General features: G+C 41.5%; 1 protein-coding gene across 7 annotated transcripts in view; it reads left to right on the forward strand.

Annotated features, from left to right (window-relative positions):
- knl1 (kinetochore scaffold 1) overlaps positions 1 to 6,259 on the forward strand; it is a 106,439-nt gene extending 100,180 nt beyond the window's left edge. For 6 of the 7 annotated variants that reach the window (XM_069917191.1, XM_069917193.1, XM_069917189.1 and 3 more), the window contains 4 exons: positions 1,045 to 1,151; positions 2,035 to 2,153; positions 2,786 to 2,908; positions 5,504 to 6,259. In XM_069917191.1, coding sequence (XP_069773292.1) covers positions 1,045 to 1,151; positions 2,035 to 2,153; positions 2,786 to 2,908; positions 5,504 to 5,627 — 473 coding nt within the window. In that variant the 3' untranslated portion in view covers positions 5,628 to 6,259. Of the gene's footprint in view, positions 1 to 1,044; positions 1,152 to 2,034; positions 2,154 to 2,785; positions 2,909 to 5,503 lie in introns of those variants that run through there. The other variant, XM_069917195.1, reaches the window with a different exon arrangement.
- The last annotated feature ends 18,314 nt before the right edge of the window (positions 6,260 to 24,573 follow it).

Here is a 24,573-nt window from a genome sequence, read left to right on the forward strand (position 1 = left end):
GGCTCTCCTTAGGAGAGTTAACTGAAGGGGAGGTGGGGGTTCTTTTTTTTTCTATTTAAAAAAAATGTTTATGTTTAATTGCTGCATATGTCATATATTATTTGTTTTTTGAACGAATAAATAAAGTTTAAAAAAAAACCTTTTCCCTGATGTGAAGGGCTGGGAGGAGAGGATCTTTCCCTGGGTTCAATATGTTGGCTGCTTTTCCTTGACAGTGAGTCCATTGAGAGAAGGGAGGTTTGCACAACATTCAGAGCTGCAACTTCCGATCTTGAGCAGAGCAACTCCAATACCATGCTGTAATATGCTTTGTTTTTGAGGGATGTGCCAAAATTCTTTAGTCTTCTAAGAAAGCAGAGGTATTGGTGTGCTTTGATTGTTGCACCAATGTGCTTGTTCCAGGTCAGATAATTGGAAATGCTTATTCCTATATACACTTTTAATTCTGCCCCTGCTCCTGAAGTCAATTACAGGTATACCCCGCTTTACGCAAATTTGCTTTTACAAAGAAACCTGTGTTCGCTTTTACGAAAAAATGTGACAAAAACAGCGAGCTTTTAAAGAGTCTGCTCATGCACCCCGAGCAGCTCCTTCCCCCAGAACTACAATGAGATGTCAATAGATGGCTCTCTTCATCTCTCTCCTACATCCCAATATCCTGTACCTCTCACCACCCCAATCTACGAAGATTCAGCCTAACTACACTGTACGTACATTTTTTCTATTTTATAGGCTGTGTATTTATCATCATTCCTGCTTTTAATAAATGTTTGTGTTATTTTTGGTTTTGTATGTGATTTGGTAAGTTTTTTGGTCTGGAAACGCTCAGGAAATGTTCCCATAGAATTCAATGGTAATTGCTTCGGCTTTTGTAAGCTCTTGTTTCGTAAAGCAGAATATACTTGTATAGTTTTCTTTGACTTATTTAAAATAAGACAGAGGTTGTCATTTTGACACCATTTTTGATTTAATTAAGAAACATTTAGACATTTGAGCTTCTATTCAAAAAGATGCTTTCTTTAAAACATTTGATATATTTTACAGAAGAAGCACCTGTGCACTCTCAGCTTGTTCATGAACTTATTATCATGTACTGGAAGAATCAAGACAGTTGGCTTAATGTACACTCTAATGAATCTGAGATCCCCATGGTATGGATAAAATTACAGACTCACTACTATTGGCATTCAATTGTTCCTGTTTATCAACCTCTGCTGCTTTTTAAAAATCTCTTGTGCCCCCTGCTACTTTTCCTTGCACTTTATTTTTTTTGAGAAACTAATAAATACTTTGCTGCCAACAGTTTTGATTAGAGATTGTCAACTGACTTAAAATGTCTTATCTTTGCCTTTTATGGCATCTAAGTAGGGTGGAGAAATGTATGAAAGAGGATGAATCTGTTAAATTATAACAAAATAATTCAAGTATTAATTGCTCAATTCCCAAAGGTGTAATATGTATAAAAACAATGGAACAGTGGAAGGACCTTCTGAATCAAAGTTGAGAAACTAAATGCGAAAACTTGAAAAGGAAGCTAATTCTTTTTCATAGAATTGGATTGGAATTGGATTGAGTAGAAAGATTTTTAACCTTGGCAAAATGAGTAAAATCTCAGAAAACCTTCTATGATTCTGAAATTGCCTAACGCTGGTATAAATGTTTTGACATTTGGACTTGCTTAGAAAACTTCAAGCTGGTTCCTCAGTTAAACAGAAGCATTGCAATTGAGATTAAAATAGGTCTAAATTTTTAAGGCCATGACAGAGCATGTTTTCCTTGCTCCTGAATTCTACTACTGCAGAACACATCCCATTGCCAAGATGCTTGTGTGAGGTATGTTAAGTATTGCAAGATATCTTGTGTCTGTGCAGTATTTAATTTTCTGAAAGAAGGACATAAAAACAACTATTAAGTGATCTGCTATGAACCAATTCTAACCAGACATCTTTGAACTTCAAGACAGATTTGTAGATTGAAAAGATGGAGCAGCCCTTTTAATTATTGTGAGTTATATTCTGTTTCTTGCTATTCCAGCTGCTACTTGATCTCTCACTTGTGGTGAGTCGGTGTCGATTATTTGGTGATGAATTGGAATATTTGTTGAAATGGGGACCAAAATTTGATATCTTCAAGACCGTGATCCAACACACAGAGTAAGTATAGCTGCAGAGGACTACTTGGGATGCCAAGTAGTGGAATTATCTGGAGAGGTGGGGAGCTGAAATGAAGAATCTAAATTTTAAAATCTTTAAATATTCCCCATTTACTTTTGCAAAGTGACCTGGAATAAGATTAGTGTTATAAAAGTAGAAAATCTTGGAACAGTCAGGTCAAAAGTAGCTGTGGAAAATCAGTTAACAATTTTGGTTAAAGACCCTTATCAGAACTGGAAAAGAGTTCCAATGAAGGATTTGACCTGAAACACTAACTGTTTCTCTTTCTACAGATGCTCTCTAACCTTTTGATTAGTTTCCAACATTTTCTGTTTAAATTTCATATTTACAGCATCTGCAATTTTTTTAAATTTGTTTTGTATTTGCCTTCTGTACAATTTAATATTTGCCTTACTGTACTTGGATCTTGAATGTGTACCATAAATTCTGAAATGGATAGCTGCATGGAACAAGAACAATATTTAAAATAAACTGAAAGAGTGCCATTCCAATGGCAAATCAAAGGCTGATACAATACTCTAATCCCTTTTGATTCATTACCGAGATCTGCCCTCTCATTGTGAATTCACGGTTGTTTGATCTGTCTCAGTGACATGGCTTTTCTTTTATAGTGTGAAGTTCCTTATCTCAAGTTATGATGCATTGTCGAAGTTTGAAGTTACATTTCATATTACGCCAGGTTATCCATGGGTTCCTCTGCAATTCACATTTCATTCTCAGTTTGGGAAAATCAGGTCAGTCCATTTTTTAACATTCCATGTCTGCTTTGTGCTTCCATCATTCCTGAATGGTACTTGTTGAGTTGTTCAGCTAATATCTAGAGAAATACAAATTATAGTACAAATGGAGTTGCAGCATTTGAATGACCATATTTGTAATCCCAAGATTTGAAAGAACAATTCCATCAAGCCAGCCATGGAATTTAAATTCAATTAATAATCTGCTGTTTAAATTAAAAATACTTGGTAACCATGAAAAAAATAAAAAAACAAAATTGTGTAGCAGGCTGAACAGCCGGGCCTAATCGCTGCTTGCGCAGCTGGCTGAATGGCTGTGCAACACCATGGGCACACAGGGCGATTAGGTATTTCCCATTAGATGGCACTTCGCTCCTGTCATCTCAAAGCCCCGTGCTCTTCACGTGTGTCGCGAGGACGTGATGTCACCACTGTCCAAGCTTGAATAAAGGGTTCTTCCTGACTAACTACTGTGCCCGGTGCATTGATTTAGTGGTGCTGCTGCAGCAGACTCCACAATTGTTGTAAAAACCCATTTGTTTCCCTGGTGCCCCATTGCGGAAAGATCTTTGCCATTTTGCTCAGCCCTTTGGAGTTTACATGACTCACAGGGCTCTGAAATGGCTTAGCAAAGGTACTCAGTTCAAAAGCAAAAAAGAATGAATAAACAATGCTGGAATTATCAGTGACACAGAGGTCCTGAATAATGTATATATTAAATGAAGTATAAATATTGCCATGGCAACTGGGGAATTTATATTTAAGAATTTGGAATAAGAAAAAAGTTTTGGTAATAATGAGACTATTATACCATTTGTGTTATTTGCAATATAGGAGAAAATGTGTTAAAGTGACTCCTAATCCATCAATGAGGTTATCTGTCCTAAAATTAAAAAAATTGGAAACAAGTCACTGACTTCATATGATAATTGGTATAGTTATTAATTGCATGCCTGCTGATGAAATCAATATCCCATGTATGGAAAATAAAACTCAACCTGAATTAAAAACAAGGCTCTCAGAGGAGAAATATAAATGCACCCCACAGAACCAATGGATCAAGTCTCAAAGGATTCCCAAATTAGCTTAAGCAGGAGATACAAGTACTGACACAAAAGTGAAAATCCACTGGTGAGCTTCAGTGGCCACTTTAACCACATGTACTTGAAAGCCATTTTTGCCATGTCCCCACATAATATTGACATATGTACACTTCATGCTGGTGTAAATTCCAATCCATAATAGGGCTCTGGCTTTCTTTTTTGCCTCATTTCCTTGATGCACATTTTCCCTGATGGAGACCCATTGACTTGATACAGACTGATTTAACGACTTACCCCAACAACTTAGTAATATTCAATATGATACCGCCAGCCACATTTTACCTTCCCCATTATTAAATTCAATTAGATATACAGCACTATAACAGGCCAATTCAGTTCTATGAGTCTGTGCCATCCATTTTACACCCCATTAACCTACACCCTGGTCTATCTTTGAAGGGTGGGAGGAAACCGTTGCCCCCGGAGAAAACCCATGCAGGGAGAACATACAACTCCCTACATACAGCAAGGGATTCAAACCCACAACCGGTCCTGGAGCTGTAAAAGCGTTGCGCTAACCCCTATGCCAACTTTGCTTCTTACAGGTATCTTTGTAACTCCCTAATCCACTCTTCCCTCTATCTATTCATTCCATTCCATTTTAGCTGCTTCCTGGTGTGACTGCAGAAGGTGCAAAACATGTCCCTACATCTCTCAATTCGTCTCCACAGCATCTGCAGTTCTTGTGATTCTTGGTGATTACAGTCTAGTCTTGCCCAGCTTTCTTTTTTTATTGCATATTTTGTGATGGGTTCAATTTTTACAATTAAAATGACTCTCGTGTTTGAATTCAGTATCATCCATCCTCATTTTTCAGCCCAAGTTGGCTTGATACCAATGCAATTACTTCAACTGGGAAAACAAGCAAAGATCTTGTGGGTTAACCCTGGTTAAACATTAAGCCTTTATTTTGTTTGTTGGCTACTGCCATTTGCTTTGCCAATCATAAGCCATTGAACATATTGTGAATTAATTTGACCATACAGTGGCAGATTAGCTAAAGCTCTCCCATCTTGTTCTTAGCCTTAAGTATCCTTCATTTCCATATACTGGTTGAATGATTGGAGATTTTAAAACTGAAGACTTTTCTGGTGTAGATGAATAGTGGAGAGATGTTTAGCTAAACCAAAGAGAAATTGTGTGAGCAAGGTTTTATTTTTGTATAGATTTATGAAGTTTTGTAAACATTTTGATGCTTAATTGAAGACAAATAAGTTCACAACTGCTAGAAGTAGAATAAAATATTTTAATTTAAGAGTACATTCTTTAAAATTGACCTGCTTTTTTATCATGTTTTTTGACTTTGTCATCTAATGTGCTTTAAAAAAAATCTGGAGCAAAACTATGCCCATCCATTTCAACTTTAATTTGATGCCTCAAGTTATTGTTAAGCTCGTTGGTCTATTGTTAAAAATTACATGTTGCATGCTTGTTGCAAGTTACTTTTAATAATGCTGGCGTTACTATTAAAACAATGTTTTATTTGTAGTGGCGAACATATTAATGAAGTCTTGCTGACTGTAAAACCAGGACACAAGTACCTAACCAGGATCATGAAGCATCTCCACCTGACACTGCTTATCAGACCAGGAGCTGATAGATTCCATACATAAAACAGCATGTGTTTTCTTGACCAGGAAAAGATGAATATTCAGCCATTGTTTCCAAATCAGGAACAACTTGTAATTATCATTCCCATTTGTACCATTGGAATGGTCATTGAATTTTGTATATTAAAGCCACTCTGGATATTGCTGTGAATTTTCAGCCAATTCTTATAAGTTGTGGAATGGGAGAGAAACTGCTGTCAAATACAACAAAGACTGGAAAAAAAATGTTTCCCTTGGGTACAACAAGCCTTTGTACATTTGTTAGGCATAGTTCCTAATGCTGCAGGATTACAAACAATCTGCCTTCACTGTTGGCAATCCTATTCTGAAAGTTGACTTTATTATGAGCCATCATTAAAGCCCCACCACTCCACATCTTACCAACTAGAATAATAATTCACTTCATTAATATTGAAACTGGAATTTATCTGACTGGTTGGATATTTTTATGACCAATTTGACTTTGTCGCAAGCACAACAGATGGCTTCCTCATTGTAGTTCAGAGTATGATGAGCCTTGAACTGTACATTCAACAACTTGATAGGTAATGTGTCCTTCATTCCCCAGCCCATTTCTTTACAAGAGCATAAAATTATTGAATATTTACTGAAATAAAATATATATTTGCCATTAATCTTGATGCTTGTGGTTTTAAATGAATCTACTTAGCACAGATACTTGGAAGGGTAGGCCTGAGATGAATAACTTATTCTGTGCTTTTTATGGTGACTGTTCAGTTTTAAATATTTCTATGTAAACTAACAGCATCTCAGCATTGTTTATGTACCCATTTGAGCATGCACTGGAACTTGATAGGCTGTAGCCAAATGAGTTAAACTGACATTATATGTTACAATAACTTTTGCATCAAAGTGAAGAACATGTCACTGGTTCATCTCTTTATTAGCGGCTATTTTTAAATTGATGACTTTGTAGCTTCTTTGTACCTGCCCACTCATCATTTAATGGTAGGTTTCACATTTGTTCTCTCTGACTAATAGGAGTGATGCTGCTGGTTTAGTCTCACAAAGAGTTGGAAGTGGGGACAAGATCTTTGAGTGCTCCTCTGTGAGGTCCTACTGCCTGGCTGTCTCACCTGATGGTCCTGTGCAGATTTAGGTTGCCTGTACAACAGAGCTGGCAGCAGTTTTTTGACAATGAAAATTCATAAAGTCTGGATCCAAGATTGTGCCGGCCATGTTAAACAACCAGATATTGAGAGTTCTAGGCTGCAAGGAAGCAGTGGACTTGTGCAGAGCATCAGAGTAGGAGAATGCACCCCTGTCAAGGAGAGAGGACCATACAGAAAACACAGCAGTGAGCCCGGCTCCAGCACAGATTCAGCTGTCCAGGATCTCACTAGAGGATGGCTTCTGGGAACTAGGTATTGGGTATAGGATTTGTGGGGATGATGGTGGTGAGCAAGACTTCTGAAGAGCCTTGGGTGTTGACAATGTTATCACTTGGAAGGTTTGAAACTTGAGGCCAAAGTGGGTGATTTGGATGTCTCAAGCTCAGGTTTACTGCTGGATTGGACAGGAGATGGCAGGATCCACAGACCCTTGGTGTTTCTGAAGAGGCTCTCTTTTGCTTCTCTTTATGTTGGTAATGGTACTGAATTAGTATTGCTTCTGTATATGCCTTTTACCAAGCAAATAAAGGAAAAGTCTTCGTGTATTTTGTGCACATGACAAATGGAATCTTAAAGTATTTTCTCAAAATCTGCTTTTGCAGATTGGCCAACCTAAACCACTGGTTCTGAATTTTTCTTCACCCACAAGACCACCTAAAGTATTCCTTTATGTATCGTAGACCACATATCAACTCAAAGACCACTAATGGGTAGAGATGGGTCTCATGAGTTTGAGATTCCCAGACAAACTAATGGGGATTTTGTTTTAATGAGATTTCTTTTTGAGAATACTTAAGTTTTTTTTAATGTTGTCAAATTTACAGCCTTGTTACTTGTTTATTATATCAGTGTACTACTGAGTGGGAAATACTGTGCTTACTGCTTCTAATCCTGTTATGACCTTAATTAATTAAGAAGACCAATACTTTACAGTGTATTCCAGTTGTGGTCTCATCTATCCCCTAAATAGGTCAAGCATAATCTCCAGACTCTTGTTTGATTTTTGACCTTGCAATAAGCATTTTGTTAGTGTTCCTGATTGCTTTTACTTGTAACAAGTCTCATATAAGCTGTGAATTTGGACATCCAGATCCATCTGTATCTCAAAATTCTGCAATCTCTTATCAGTTATTGGTGTTACATTTTTCTGGAAAAGTCCACATTTTCTTGCATGATGGTCTCTTTCTCAGATCTTTGCCCATTAACTTAATCTATATGCACCTCCATGCACACTCTTTCTGACCTTTTCTTAACATGCTTTCCAACATGTATTTGAGTCATTAATAAATGCAGCAACCATGCAGACCTTTCATCCAAGATGTTACATTGGCAAGGTAACCATACCTCTGATATCGGAAGCCACACACAACTATCCATCATCCCTTGGGCACCACCCAGCCTCTACAATCAGGTGTGTGCTCACCCACCAGTCAAAGCACACACTGTCATTGGCTGGCCCCGTACATCATAGCCCCTGCTCAGTAGAGCAGGATATTTAAACCTGAGCACACCATTGTTCATCTTTGCCATGTGGTTGCAGGTTAGGAACTGTCAACCTCTTAAGCTAACCAGTGTATCGCTGTCTTTGGCTTGGCTTCGCGGACGAAGATTTATGGAGGGGGTAAATGTCCACGTCAGCTGCAAGCTCGATTGTGGCTGACAAGTCCGATGCGGGACAGGCAGACACGGTTGCAGTGGAAAATTGGTTGGTTGGGGTTGGGTGTTGGGTTTTTCCTCCTTTGTCTTTTGTCAGTGAGGTGGGCTCTGCGGTCTTCTTCAAAGGAGGTTGCTGCCCGCCGAACTGTGAGGCGCCAAGATGCACGGTTTGAGGCGATATCAGCCCACTGGCGGTGGTCAATGTGGCAGGCACCAAGAGATTTCTTTAGGCAGTCCTTGTACCTCTTTGGTGCACCTCTGTCACGGTGGCCAGTGGAGAGCTTGCCATATAACACGATCTTGGGAAGGCGATGGCCCTCTTTTCTGGAGACGTGACCCACCCAGCGCAGCTGGATCTTCAGCTGCGTGGACTCGATGCTGTCGGCCTCTGCCATCTCGAGTACTTCGATGTTAGGGATGAAGTCGCTCCAATGAATGTTGAGGATGGAGCGGAGACAACGCTGTAGACACAGCCAATACTGGTATTATAGCCGTGCTGTCAATTATCAGGGGTATGGGAGCGTGTATACCCCTGAAGGTAGTCCAGGTGTTGAGTACCCTCTGTAGTCAGAATCCCGTTTCCCAACAGGCATGTTCCGGAGTCAGAAGCCGGTCGCATTTCACCTCCTCTCCTGAAACTGCTTCTGATTGCATGCTGCTGCTAGGTTTAGGTTCCAACTGCTTGTAAATTGCTAATTAATTTGCTTTGTGCTGTTAATTGCTCCTGATCTGCTACTGTGTTGCTGGGATAGCCAGCCTGTTTGATTCTGCGTTAATAAGTCCTTTGGTAGCTGTAAAAAGGAAATGGGAACAACAATTCATGCAATCTGGACATGTGAGAAAGTGAAAAAATTTTGGGAAGATCTAAACCAGATATTAAATAAAATCACAAAAAGCAATATACCAAAAAACCCAGAGATCTTCCTCCTAAGTAACATAAAAAAACAAAGAATTTGGACTTGATTTGGATGGGGCACAAAAAAGATTTGTTAGGATAGCCCTAGCTGTAGCAAAAAAATGTATTATGTCAGCCTGGAAATTAGAAGATAACTTGAGAATACAACAATGGTATATAGAAATGAATAAATGTATTCCATTAGAAAAAATAACATATAATTTAAGAAATAATATTACAATATTTGAACAAATATGGGAGCCATACATGAAACACAATAGAGAAAACCTACCGGGGACACCTACCACCTAAAATGACAGAAGGAGAAGGGAATGAAAAGAATTGACTCAGTGGAATTTCTTGTTTATTTTTATTGAGTGACAACATTGTTTGACGGGTTTAATGTATCTTAGATTCTGAACTTTAAATGAATGGGAGGGGAGGTAGGGAGGGTGGGATGGGAAGAGGGAGGGGGGGGAGAAAACGACACTGTATATATTTGAAAAGGAAAATATACGTATCTTGATCAATGTGGTTGATAGTGTGAAAAATAAAAAAAATTAATTAAAAAAAATAAATCCTTTGGTTATCAATTCCCTGTGTCTCGACTCGTTTCCTTCTGAATCCCAAACTCTTCTCTCTCCCTCCACCTTCTCTCTCGCTCCCATTCCTCTCTCCCCTTCTTGCTCTCTCCTTCCTTTTGCTTTCTCACTCTTGCCTTCCCCCTCTCGCTCTCACTATCTTTCCCTTTCTTTCTCTCCTATCTCTCCCCACCTCTCCCCTCTTTCTCCTTTACTCCCTCTCTCCCCTTCTCTCTCTCTCGCTTTCTCTCCTTTTTCTTCCCTTTCTCTCCCCTTCTCTCTCATTCCCCTCTCTCTCCCCTTCTCTTTCCCATCTCCCCTTCTTTCTCTCTCCCCTTTTCTCTCTCTCTTGCCCTTCTCTCTCTATCTCTCTCTGGCACTTGTAAAAACACAACATTTGTAAAAATTGGAGGCACCATCTCCCATCCTTGAGGCATTGCCACAATTCACATCTTGACAACTAGAATAATACCCATTTGTGAGAAGCAGAGGTGCCTTCACAGATTTCACTCGAGACAAAAATTGAGAACAAAGAACATTTATTTTACAACAATGCAAAGTTGGGTGCTTCCCCTTACCCTGGGAATACACACACATACTGGGGCTTACCCAACTTTTTATACTTCCATTTCAGTACCCCCCTTAACATTCTTCTGCCTCCTGGATTTGTTTAGCATTAGGTAATTCTGCCTGAGTGCCTTTCTGTCAACTTGTTTACCAGGAAGTGTCATGACTTTGTTCTTATTCATTAATCTCAACCCCCAGGACTTGCTAAATCTATCTACTTATAAGACCCCTATTCTATTATACTTACTTAACCCTTTCTCACATTCCATTCTTACTTCACCCTTATTTAACCCATCATAATTCATTCCTAATTAGCACTTACTTGACTCCTCATATTCCATTATCCCTTCACCCCATCATCATTTATTCTTAATTAGCACTTGCTTGACTCCTCACATTCCATTATCCCTTACACATTTATATTTTCCATTAGCCAATTAATCTAACCAGTGAATTTTCTACTTAAAACAGTGCCCACCATAACGTTTGGGACAAATACTTTTTTCCATTATTTGCCCCTGTGTTCCATATGTGATTAAAGTGTATATTCCAGATTTTATTCAAGGTTATTTGTATGCATTTTGATTTGACCATGTAGAAATTACAGTACTTTTTAAATATATAGTTCCCCCTTTTCAGGGTACCATAATGTTTTGGACATTTGGCTTCATGGGTGTTTGTGAGTACTCGGGTATGTTTAATTGCTTCAATGATGCAGGTATAAGAGCTTGGCTTGCTCCTAAGCTTTTGATCGCATTTGGAGTCTGTAGTTGCCATTTTTCAACATGAGAACCAGATTTGTGCCAATGAAAGTCAAAGAAGCCATTATGAGACTGAAAAACTGGGATAAAACTATAAAACACATCGCCCAAAATTGGAATTACCTAAATCAACTGTTTGAAACATCATTAAGAAGAAAGACCATACCGATAAGCTCAGTAAACACAGAGGGTTTGGTAAGCCAAGGAAGACTTTCACTGCTGATAACAAGAATTCTCAACAAAATTGAGAAAAAAAATCACCAAACGCTTATCCAATAGATCAGGAGGCAGGTGTGAATGTGTCAATGACTATGGTCCACAAAGGTCTTCATGAGCAGAAAGATGCAAACCACAAGTTAGCTACAGAAACAGGATGGCCAGATTACAGTTTGATAAGCATTTAAATTACCCTGTCTCCCTCTCTTCTTTCTCTCTCTCTTTGACTTGGCTTCGCAGACGAAGATTTATGGAGGGGTAAATGTCCACGTCAGCTGCAGGCTCGTTTGTGGCTGACAAGTCTGATGCGGGACAGGCAGACACGGTTGCAGGGGAAAATTGGTTGGTTGGGTGTTGGGTTTTTCCTCCTTTGTCTTTTGTCAGTGAGGTGGGCTCTGCGGTCTTCAAAGGAGGTTGCTGCCCGCCGAACTGCGAGGCGCCAAGGTGCACGATTTGAGGCGATATCAGCCCACTGGCGGTGGTCAATGTGGCAGGCACCAAGAGATTTCTTTAGGCAGTCCTTGTACCTCTTCTTTGTTGCACCTCTGTCACGGTGGTGTTGGAATCTAGGGGTTAAAACATTATGAAAGAAATGATTAATTAATAAGTTTATATGTACTGCATGGGTCAGGAAAAAAGAGGAATATGATTAAGTGGCAATCACAGCATGGAGCAAAGTTGGCTGAGCAAAGTTGTCTGCTCCCAAATACAGGGAGAGGAAATGCATAAAACGATTTAGGAGGAATGCTCAAACTGAAGGAGGTGGTGAGTAGCACAGGAGACACAGGCCAGACCAGAACAAAGAATGGCCTGCAAGAAACAAAGGGAATGGAAAACCAGTCTAGGAGGAAGATTAAGGCATGAGGAGGTGTTAAAGAGAACAGCAGAAATTGGCCAGACAGGAACAGAATGGTGATTAGAAATATCTGGGGATGAATTAATTTCTGATCAAAACAACAGAATAGTCTGGCCTGGAGGATTAAGATGGGAGTGCTACACCCCAGATATCTGCAAAACAGGAGATGACTTGTGATAACCCTTATGCAAAAAGATCTAGCAAAGGAAGACAACTTTTGTTCTGTATGATAATGAAATCTAGCAAAGGAAGCCAACTTTTGTTCTGTATGATAAGGTTGATCTATATAAACTGAGCCAACTGGACAATAGGGGTCAGTCTTGGGGAATAGCTCACTGTACAGGTGACCTATGATCTAACGAATGACCCAGAGCTCTGTTAAGTTTTATTCTTGTGCTGTGTAATAAATTGACTGTTGAACCAAATACCTTCTCCTATCACTTCATTCAAAGAACACGCTGGACTCAGACTACACATAGACTAAATTAAGAGTAAGGTAAAGCCAGAGTCCGACAATTTGGTGACCCCGACGTGATGAAGATGGAGAAGTGACGGAAGAAAAAGATACGAAACACCGGTCGATTGTGGTGTGGTGATAACAACAAGTGGCCATTCAACAAAAGGAGGTAAGCAGACGCCTGTTTAAACGAAGTTCTGCTATTGGCAATGATAAAATTGTGTGTTGTCACTACTCTGCAAAAGTCCTAGTTAAAGCCAAAGAATAAAGCTTCAGGGGTTAGAGTCCCCTGTAAGGAACTAGGGTTAGAGTCCCCTGTAAGAAGCAGGGGTTAGAGTCCCCCTAGTAGAATGGGGTTAGAGTCCCCTTGTAGCGATCTCGAGATATAGGTTTAGACACTTGGCCAAATAGAATAAGGTGTATTGTGTTATAGTTATTTGTTTCTATAGTGTATAAGTATTTGGTTAAGAATAGTGTATCATAATAGTGTACAATAAGTATTTGTTTAAGGATCGTGTACCATAGTAGTGTACAATAAGTATCTGTTTAAGAATCGTGTAGTGTATCATAATAGTTTATAATAAGTATTTGTTTAAGGATCGTTTACAGTGTGCCACTGGTGTTTATAATAACGTGTGAAGGGTCGAAGTAGATTGCACGGTGGCAAAATCCTACCAGGGGAGAGACCCATTAGTACAAAGTCTGAAGGGTTAAAAATCGGAACGTAAGATGGAAGGAGTAATTGGGGATGTATGGCAAAAGTTCGGGGAAGACAGATGGGTTCCCATCTGTAAACCGACAGTGGGAAAGAACAAGGAATCAATTACTGGGAGGATTACCGAAGGGAGAGGAGGTACAGGCTATGGCACGGTACGAACAGATATGGAGAGAGCTGCAGAGTCAGGGGAAGGTACCACGAGGGTTTGAAAAAATCCGGCTGGTACTGTACTTAGGAGAAGCAGAGAGGGAAGCAGCCAAGGAGGTACAGGAACATGAGGCAAAGGGACAAGGATTTATATGGAATAGAAGAAGGCTTAAACAGCAGAAGGAAGTGAAGGAACAGAGAAGGGCAGATTTACACAATATGACATTGGCTTGCATGGCTGTGGAAATGAACCTTCAACATGATATTAAAAAGGGACCCCCTATCATAAAGGAGAAAACGGGGGAGGTTAAGCCGTCAGCCCCGCTATATCCAAAGTTACCAGAGACGTTGCCACCACCTTATTCGATTCCACAGATGCCAGTGATGCAGATAAATGAGGGAATAGTGAATGTCACTGAATTAGCAGGTCACGAACTCCAGGAGGCGAAGGAGAGACTTAAGAGAGTTATGCAGGAAAGGGTGGAGGAAATGAAGGAGTTAACAAAGGAAATACAGAATGATGTATGAAAAGTAAGGGAAACTAGTATGCGACTGGAAAAAACAAATGAGAGAGAGCAAGAACAGACACTTGAGAATGCCTTCTCGGTAGGAATGTCAGAGATCACATCACCCCCACTCCTCACAATAGACAAAAGGAGTCAGAGGATGAGGAGATCGTGACCTTTTTGAGTCAGTGTAAGGAGAGTTGGACAGATAAAGCAGGAGTACACCCAGCCAAAAATCCCTTGCAGACTACATTCTTTAGGGCTGCAGTAACGAGCGGACTGCCAGCTGTAGTTAGGGAAGTGTTAGAGAATAACCCTGATATTCCTGGCTGCTCGAATGAGCAATGGGAAAAACATTTGACCCATCACATGAAACGTTACAGGGCTAAGCAAAAGGAGGACAAACAAACTACGGAGTCGGCACAAGTGCAACTCCTTAAGCTTCAATTGGAAGAGGCTAGGACAAAAGCAAATGAGGCAAAAAAGAATCCCTCAAAGGGTGCGAACCAGATGATTCAGCAGCCACTGCAGCCACCACAAGGGAATAATATGAGTTGGCACCCGGCCCCATATTGGGCACCGGGTCCCACCTATGTGGGCAGAACAGGAGGTCCAATGGGGGGATTCCGAGTAAGAGGGAGAGGTCGGGGTGCTCCACGAATGCAACCAGCCGTATGTTTTGTATGCGGTCAGCCAGGACACTGGAAGAGAGACTGCCCCCTAGTTTGGGGTCCTCAGGACACTGGGGGAAGGGGATATGGACCATCACAAAATGAGCATTGGGTCCAGCCCCAGAGATCGTCAGTGCCACCCCCAGTACATCAGGCACCCCATGCGGCTCTAGCTCCGAAGAGACAATTCCCTTTGCTGACAGAGGAGGAGCAATATTGCCCACAGTGACGGAGCCCGAGCACCCACAAGCAGGCTAGGTTGGCAGACTCTTTCCTGCAGATTAAAGTAATGGACATGGAAGTATCCTTTTTAGTGGATACGGGAGCCAGATTTTCAACACTCACTGGCGCTGAGTTTCAAGCTAAAACATCATCCTCTAGCGTCCAGCTGATAGGGTTCTCGGGTACACCAGAAAATCTGCCGTTTTCTACACCACTAGTCACTTCTGTGGCAGGACAGACTTTTACACATCAATACATTTTGTCAGCCAGGTGCCCTACTAATCTTTTGGGCAGAGACCTGCTGGTCAGGTGCGGAGCATCGATCCTTTGTGGACCCAGTGGAATAGAGGTCACCTTTCCAAATGGATATTCTATGAACTGTTCATTAACTACACTTCATTCCAGTTCTCAGATGTTGTTGGCGGCAGCTGGAGGATCCGCGTCTGAGAGACAATGGGCTGACTGGGGGCTGTTGGAACCGGAGGACCCACAAAAGGGAGGGCTGCTAAAGCTTTATAATCAATGGAAGCCGTGGATCCAGACGTTACACCCGTATACCCCTCCCTCAGCCCCCCCCCCCCATATGACCCTCTTTTACGATAGGGATGGGGATGAAATGTATCGCCATGCCTTTTATGAAGAGGTAGAGGGCAGGCAATGGGAGATTAATTCGGACTACATAGTGGTAGGAAAGGAGGGAGTGGCCGCTACGGTAGCACTGACATCTGAACAGCTGGAATGGTATGTGATGGCAGGTTCCTCATGTCCTCATGTCACCCTTGCAATTGGCACTACTCACCAGGCAAAATATTTGGGACCGATGTGTCGGAACTTGATGTCCCTAAGTGACTGGTCCAATACCCAAATACCGAAAGTGCAGTTCTCCTCATCTGGTCAGGCATACAGGATTTTGTCCCCGACATATGATCGAGTCCTCCTTGACCATAGACAGATTGAACGCTTTCATGGTATAGAGAAGATGGATCACCCCGACTCGGCCCCTATGCTAGATTCTCTCCCTGAGAACCTGTGGTCAGTGCGATCAGCAGATGTGGGTTTTTGTCAGCAGGTTGATCCCATAACCTTCGAACTGTCAGATTACACCCCAATTTGGCAGATGCAGTATCCCCACAAACCTGAAGCTGAGGAAGGTTTGGCAGATACCATTTATGGCCTTATGTATTCAGGGGTGTTGGAACATTCGTGTTCAAGTTGGAATACACCCATCTTACCTGTTCTGAAACAGGATACGGGCAAATATCGGATGGCCCATGACTTAAGGCGCATTAATGGTTTTGTGCAAACACCCACAGTTCCAGTACCGAACCCATATACCGCCATGACTGCTTTAACTCCAGACCACAAGTGGTTCTCTTGCATAGATTTAGCGAATGCTTTCTTTTGTTTGCCGCTGGCAGAACCATTAAGAGATGTGTTTTCGTTCATATATAAAGGTAGAAAGTTGCGGTATACTCGACTCCCGCAGGGCTTTATCTTATCCCCAGGGATTTTCAATCAGGTGTTGAAAGAACAGCTTGGGGGGGCTAGTACTGCCATGTGGGGTAGTTCTGATCCAGTACATAGATGATATCTTATTGGCAGCATCTGAGCCTGTCTCCTGTTTGGAGGGCACAAAACTCCTGCTAGTGCAGCTGTTCAAGGCAGGTTTTAAAGTCTCTCGTTTAAAGTTGCAATGTTGTAGACAAGTGGTCTCCTTTTTAGGAAGAATGGTCTCAGCGAAAGGTGCAGGGATATCCCCTTTGCATCGTACAGCGATACTACATCATCCAAAACCAAAGACAGTTAAGGAAATGCTTTCGTTTTTGGGTTTGTCAGGTTATAGTAGATAGTTTATCCCATCGTATGGTGAGTTGACACATCCACTGCGAACTTTGGTGAATGAGAAAGGGATGAGGAATCTGGGAGCTACACTTGATTGGACTGCACAGACTGAGATGAGTTTTATTCTACTTAAGCAAGCTCTTACAACAGCTATAGATTTGGCGATTCCAAATTATAAACTACCTTTCTTTTTGGATGTTTCTGAAAAAGCACACACAATTGGTGTTCTTTTTCAGAAAAAAGGGGGTGGAAGATGTGTGCTCATATATGTGAGTATCACACTAGACCCGACGGAAGACAGACACCCACCATGTACGAGACATGCAGCGGGAGTAGCAAAGATTCTACAAAAGGTGGCACACATAGTAATGGGACATGGCCTGACGGTATTAACAACACATAGTATTGTAGCATTTGTGAGCTCGACAGCATTTACAATGACTTCGCTAAGGCAGACGAGACTAGAAAAGATCCTGAATGCTCCAAATGTTACATTTACCCATGAAGGCATTAACATGGCAGACAATATGGGAGAGAGAGAACCACACTGTTGTGAGAAGAGGGTAGTGAAGGATATTAAAATAAGTCCTGACTTACAGGCTACACCCTTAAGAGAACCAGATGAAACCTTGTTTACAGATGGGTGTTGTTACAGACACCCCACAGATGGATTGAAAGCTGCCTATGCGGTGGTACGAAAAACTACAGGAGGATTTGAAGAAATCATTGCAGGGACGGTGAGAGGAAAGGAGTCAGCACAACTCGCAGAACTACAGGGAATGATAGCAGCATTAGAATGGGCAGAAGGGAAGGAGGTCAATATATATACAGACTCGGCATACAATAGGGACAATACAGGTTGAGCTTAGTCAATGGATTAGGTGGGTTTTTAACAGCAGCAATGACCCCAATTAAACACGAGAAGGACGTTAGGAAACTGGCTGAGGCTCTCCTAAAACCAAGGGCATTAGCAGTTCTTAAATGTAAAGGACATGATAGAACAGATACGATGGTAGCTCGGGGAAATCAGGAAGCGGACATGGCCGCTAAAAGGGCAGCAGGATATGGCCCTCAGTTTATTATGATACAGGCAGACAGAACAGCACATAACTTATTACCACCGTGTAGGATAGAAGTAATAATACAGGAACAAGCAAAGGCATCACCTCAGGAAAGGATGGAATGGGAGGAAAGGGGGGCAACCGAGGATCAAGGACTATGGAGATCGATAGACGGGAGGCCAGTTTTACCATCTGGACTCATGAAACCCCTCCTCGAGGAGGCGCATGGGCTAACACACTGTGGAAAGAAGCAGATGATAAGGTACTTGATACATTGGTGGCACCCCTTCCTGGCGGCGATGGTGGAGAACCATATTAGAGAGTGTGAGGTATGTATAACTTTCAATGTCAAGGCGACTGTAAAGCCACATGAAGGACAGTTCCCGTTACCTAAGTTACCAGGGCAGGAAATTGTACTTGATTATACGGACATGATTGAGAGGGTAAGTGGCTATCGATACCTCTTAGTAGCAGTAGATGTGTTCACAGGGTGGCCGGAGGCAATCCCTGCCAAAAGAGAAGATGCAAGGACGGTATGTAAATTCCTGATCAACCAGTATATTCCGAGACACGGATTTCCTAGAAAAATTAGGTCCGATAATGGAAGGCATTTTAAGAATAATGATCTACAGGAGGTAGAAGCAATGTTGGGATTGAAACATGCCTTTGGAACGGTGTACCATCCACAATCCCAAGGGAAAGTGGAGAGGATGAACCAAACAATAAAAGGTATGATCGGGAAAGTACGGGCACGGACCAAACTAAATTGGGTGGATGCAATAAGGAGTTCGGTAAGTTCTGTGACAGGATTTACTCCATATAAACTACAAACGGGGCACCAGTTTCCAGGACCGGGAGCCGGAATTCAGACTACGAAGAATGAGGTAAGTTCAATGGGATGCAAGCTTTATTATGATAAACTAACGGCTCTGGTGTCAGATTTTTCACAACAGGTCACAAGTCCCAACAGAAAAGGGAAAACACCGATATCATCAGTCACGGAGTGGGTTCTGCTAAAGGTCATCAAGAGAAAGTGGTCGGAGCCCAGGTGGACAGGACCCTACAGAGTGGTGGAGAGGACGTCCCACGTGGTTAGACTACCGTGAAAAGGCGAGACGTGGTATCATTGGAGTCAGTGTGCAGCAACGGACCCACCGACACGGACACTGGAACAGATTCGAACGGAGATGACTGAGAACCTGTGAAGCAACTACGGACTAAGAACTTTTTGAACAGGTCCCTTTAAAGAGACTATTGGATTACGGTGACTGTATTTCAGTATTTGAAGTGATATTTCTATATTGAAGTCAACAGAATGTAGGGGGCTGTGATGGACACTATGTGGGGACTATGGGTGATGTTGTTCCTAGCCTTTGAAGCATCTGGAGAAGGAAACAACTGTACAAAGTGTTTGTGGTCAGCCTGGGAGGCCCATAACGAACCGAAACAGTACTTTGCGGATTGGACTGACGTTCATGAACATAGTGTTGGGCCCCCCACTGGACTGAAGTGTGTTCATCATGGCCAAGTTTGTGAGGTTAAGTTTAACAAGGGGTAGGAGATGCCGGTCCTTGCAAAAACTCCTGAGGTCTTGGTCCCATAAGTTAACTGGTGGTTGGTCTCATTTTCATGAGACCAAAAGGGGGACTGTTGGAATCTAGGGGTTAAAACATTATGAAATAAATGATTAATTAATAAGTTTATATGTACTGCATGGGTCAGGGAAAAAGAGGAATGTGATTAAGTGGCAATCACAGCATGGAGCAAAGTTGGCTGAGCAAAATTGTCTGCTCCCAAATACAGGGAGAGGAAATGCATAAAACGATTTAGGAAGAATGCTCAAACTGAAGGAGGTGGTGAGTAGCACAAGAGACACAGGCCAGACCAGAACAAAGAATGGCCTGCAAGAAACAAAGGGAATGGAAAACCAGTCTAGGAGGAAGATTAAGGCATGAGGAGGTGTTAAAGAGAACAGCAGAAAATGGCCAGACAGGAACAGAATGGTGATTAGAAATATCTGGGGATGAATTAATTTCTGATCAAAACAACAGGATAGTCTGGCCTGGAGGATTAAGATGGGAGTGCTACACCCCAGATATCTGCAAAACAGGAGATGACTTGTGATAACCCTTATGCAAAAAGATCTAGCAAAGGAAGTCAACTTTTGTTCTGTATGATAATGAAATCTAGCAAAGGAAGCCAACTTTTGTTCTGTATGATAAGGTTGATCTATATAAACTGAGCCAACTGGACAATAGGGGTCAGTCTTGGAATAGCTCACTGTGCAGGTGACCTATGAACTAACGACTGACCCAGAGCTCTGTTAAGTTTTATTCTTGTGCTGTGTAATAAATTGACTGTTGAACCATATACCTTCTCCTATCACTTCATTCAAAGAACACGCTGGACTCAGACCACACATAGACTAAATTAAGAGTAAGGTAAAGCCAGAGTCCGACAGTGGCCAGTGGAGAGCTCGCCATATAACACGATTACATGTGATCTCCCTTTGAATTAGAGCCTCCTTGTCACTACACAACAGCAGGACCTAGTTTATCCCTTAAAAAGGATCTTAATTGAAGCTAGCAGAAGAAAATCAATTTTTTTATTCATTGCTCAAATGATATGAGTTTCCTCTTCTCATAACAGTCCTCGATACACCTGATCCCTTTCTGGCACCAGGTGTCCAGGATCTTATTATCCATAGTCATAGGAATTAGTTTATTCTGGGTTAGGAGTGTTTTGGGAGACAGCCCTACTTTTAACCCAATAATCTGATTTATTTGTTTTGTATTTCCTGTTCCAAAATTAGATCTCGAAACTGGATCTCCATAAATTGAGGCAAAGACGGGAGTCAGATTTAGGAATAGCAATTCCTGAACGATGCTGGTCCAGTTTCATTAATGACAGGTACAGGCTGGTGCAGTATAATTTCTTGCACCAACTATACCCTACATCGCAAAAATTAAATAAGGTAAAACCAGAAATCTCCGAATTATGTTTCAGATGCGGTGGAGAGACAGGAATATTTATGCATTCAACCTGGCTAGGCAATAAGATGAGACCCTTTTGGGTAAAATTAGGGGACATTTTGGAAAAAAAATTACAGGGTGGAGTACCCAATGGATCCAGCGCTGTTTCTGTTGGGGGATATTATGGATGAAAGTCCAAAGTTGTCCAAACACCAAAAGTTGCCTTGGTGGAGACCAGGTTGGAACCTGGAAATGTGACTCTCAGCTAAGCACAAAACAATGGAACACGGAAATATGGAGCTGTGCTCCCCCAGAGAAAATTGCTTAAGAGGGAAACACGACATGTTCTTTAAGGTGTGACAGCCTGAAACGCAGGTGTGATTAATCTTCCCAAGGCCTTTCTCAATAGGAAATAGTGGACAATAGGATCACATGAGCCATGAAGTGTTGAAAATGAGATAATCTGGAGGTCCAGCTGGCATTACTCCCTCTCCCCCTTTTTTCACTTCTGTATTTGTAATGTTATCTTTTGTAATTGACTTACATGTCTTGTTGGTGTGGGAGTGGGGGGGGGGGGTGGAATAATGAGAGGACTTGACAAAAAATTACCTGTAGAAGGGGAGTATTGTTCCCCTATAGTGTTTGTAAAGTACGAGTTTGTTAAACTACAAATTAAAAAAAAAAGCCATTGCAGAGAGAGTTGAGAGCACAAAGTTGCTTGGTGTGTCCATTTAAGGGACAAACTACCGTGGACCCATTAGGAAGGCACAGCAGGACCTACACTTCCCAAGGACACTGAGGTGGGCAAAGTTACCAGCCCCCATCTTGACATTTCACTGAAGTACAATTGAGAGTGACCTGTCTGGCTGTATCGTTGTGACTGTACTGTATCACCACTGTACAAAAGGGTGTAATGCCTTTGACGTGAAATCAATACAGAGGATAATTAAAACAGTCAATAAAATCACTGGGGTCTGCCTTTCCTCTGTTGCTGATATTCAATGGGTGCATTGCTTAAACAGGGTTCAAAGAATTATTGAAGATCCCTACCATCAGTCAGACACCATCTTTGATGTACTACCATCATGGAGTTACAGGAGCATCAGGACTGCCAGGCTCTCATCTGGTTGTATTTGTTCAGACAATAAATGAACTTCTCTTAAAAATCCAGGTTTTACTCAGTTCATCAGAAGCATAGAGCTCCAGAGCTTAGTTGACTTAGTTGATAAGTAAATTAAAGGTCCTTTCACTGTACCTAAAGGTATGGGGACTTGCAATTAAACAGTATCTGTCATAATCTCAACTTTTCTCAAAACACATTTTATCCAATGATCAATAAATGAAATTGTCATAGATGATAATTTCTACCTTCATTGGTGTCATCACCCTGAAATGTTTACATGAGAATCCCCAATCTTTAAGAAAGTAAAATACCCTGATCAAGTAATATTTATGGATTAAACATTATCCAGGTCAACACATGGAAGTAACGTTCCTGCTCTTTTTCAAAATGACATGGGGTCTTTTATGTTTATATGAGACATAAAAGTGAGTCTTACTTTATAAAAGATACATTACTGATGTTTTGAGCCTGAGCCCTGAGCCCTTCTTCAGTATATAAGCAAAAAAAAGAGCAAGAGAACTTCTTCAGGGTAGACATCCCTGCAGAAGTTCTCACTCCATTCAACATTAGAGCATCGCCTCAGTGTCAGTATACATAAACTGCTGTTGCTCGAATGATGAGAATGCAAAGAGAAGTCAAAGGGATTCAAGAGGTACCCAGCTGATCTTTTCAGTGTCCATAAAATGCATATGTATTGCCACTGTTTCAGGTTTGAGTCCTTCTTCAAGGAATAAGCAGAATGAGCCAGAAGCAGGAAATCTCATCAAGTCTCAGAATTCAGACAATGCTGGCTGGGGGAGGAATCCAGACCAACAAAAGGTGTTAATTGGATACCATAAGGGACAAGGTAATTTATCATAGGGAAGATTTAAACAAAAGCCAGAGAAGTTGATATTAATGCCATCCAGTTGGAGGGTGCCCAGTCAGAAGATGAAAGTGTTGTTCTTCCAATTTGTGGGTGGTCTCAGTCTGGCAGTGATATGTAAGCAAGGCAATGGGATGGAGTATTGAAATGGGTAGTCACTGGGAAATTCTTACTATTGCAGCGGACAGAGCTGAGGTTCTCAACAAAGCTATCTCCCAGTCTGCATCCAGTCTCTCCGATGTAGAGCAGACCACAACAGGAGCTCTGGGTGAGTGCTGAGTTGATGGTGGTAGAGGAAAAGCCACGTTGTTTGAAGGAGGAGGCCTTCTCTGATGATCTGGCATGGAAATCCTCATTCTGGGTGAAGATGCAATGGAGATGGATGAATTGAGAAAATGGAATGGAATCTTTACAGGGGACAAAGTGGGAGGAGGTGTAGTCAAGGTAGCTGTGGGAGGTGGTGGATTTGTAGATGTCTGTTGAAAGTTTGTCTCCCGAGATGGAGACAGGAAAGATCAAGGAAAGGGAGTGTGTTGCTAGATGGATATGACCTCCTTCTTTAAACAACGTGGATTTCCCTCTACCATCATCAATTTGGCACTCACCCACATATCCTCCATTTCCCAGACATCTGCCCTGGCCCCCTCTGCTCCAACGCGCAACGGCAGGATTCCTCTCGTCTTCACCTTCCATCCCACCAGCTTCCGCATCCTTCATATTTTCCTCTGCCATTTCCACCACCTACTATGTGATACCACCACTAGACCTATATTCCTCTTTCCTCCCTTCTCCACCTTCTGCAGAGACTGCCAACTCTGTGACTCTCATGTCCACTCCTCCCTCCCTACCAATCGTTCCCTTGGGACCTACCCGTGACTGCAGGAGCTCTTTTTGCACGACCATTCAGGGCTCCAAATAGCCCTTCCAAGTGAAACAAGTTTTCATGTGAATCTGAAGGGGTCATCTACAGCATTTGATGCTCCCATTGTGGTCTCTTCTGCATCAGAGATTGGACACTTTGTTAAGTTTCTCAGCTGTCTGCCGGAATGGCGCAGAATTCCCAGTGACCACCCATTTCAATCCCTCATCCCATTCCTTTGTTGACACATCCATGGCGTCATGCATTGCAAGACTGAGATCATACGCAAATTGGAGGAACAACCACTGGTGCCACGTGGGGGTGCAGGAGGTGCACACCGCATTAGGTGACACGATCAGAGGGGGTGACAACAAAATAACTGTCTGTAATATTTGTGTAATGGTTCAGCATTTATTATTTTTTATAAAAAATATAACAAAAACATTTTTTGTATGCCTACAAGGCTAAAACTCTATGCTAATTTACTTTTTGAACCTTCTAATGCACTCTGATCAGAGCTGTCATTATTACCCAATTATAATGATGCTTCAAATCACGTGGTTTCGACTGCACTTACACTGTTGTTTTCATTGCAGCTGGTGATTTTATAATTACTGCTTTTGTCAAATTTTCTGGTGTTTTGGCTTTAATATTGTTGTAATTAGTATTTGTTTTCTTACCAAATTTTCACTTTAACTGCATGAAATGATGTGAATGTAAACACATTTATGCTATGCATGTGAAATTGTAATTTAAAGGTGTAATTTTAAATTATACTAGTTTTTAAAAATTCTCACTACTATTGCCATTACATTCCGTGATGTACGGGAATTACAATTTT

This window comes from Narcine bancroftii, chromosome 2, assembly GCF_036971445.1.
Source record: "Narcine bancroftii isolate sNarBan1 chromosome 2, sNarBan1.hap1, whole genome shotgun sequence".
Classification (NCBI taxonomy): domain Eukaryota; kingdom Metazoa; phylum Chordata; class Chondrichthyes; order Torpediniformes; family Narcinidae; genus Narcine; species Narcine bancroftii.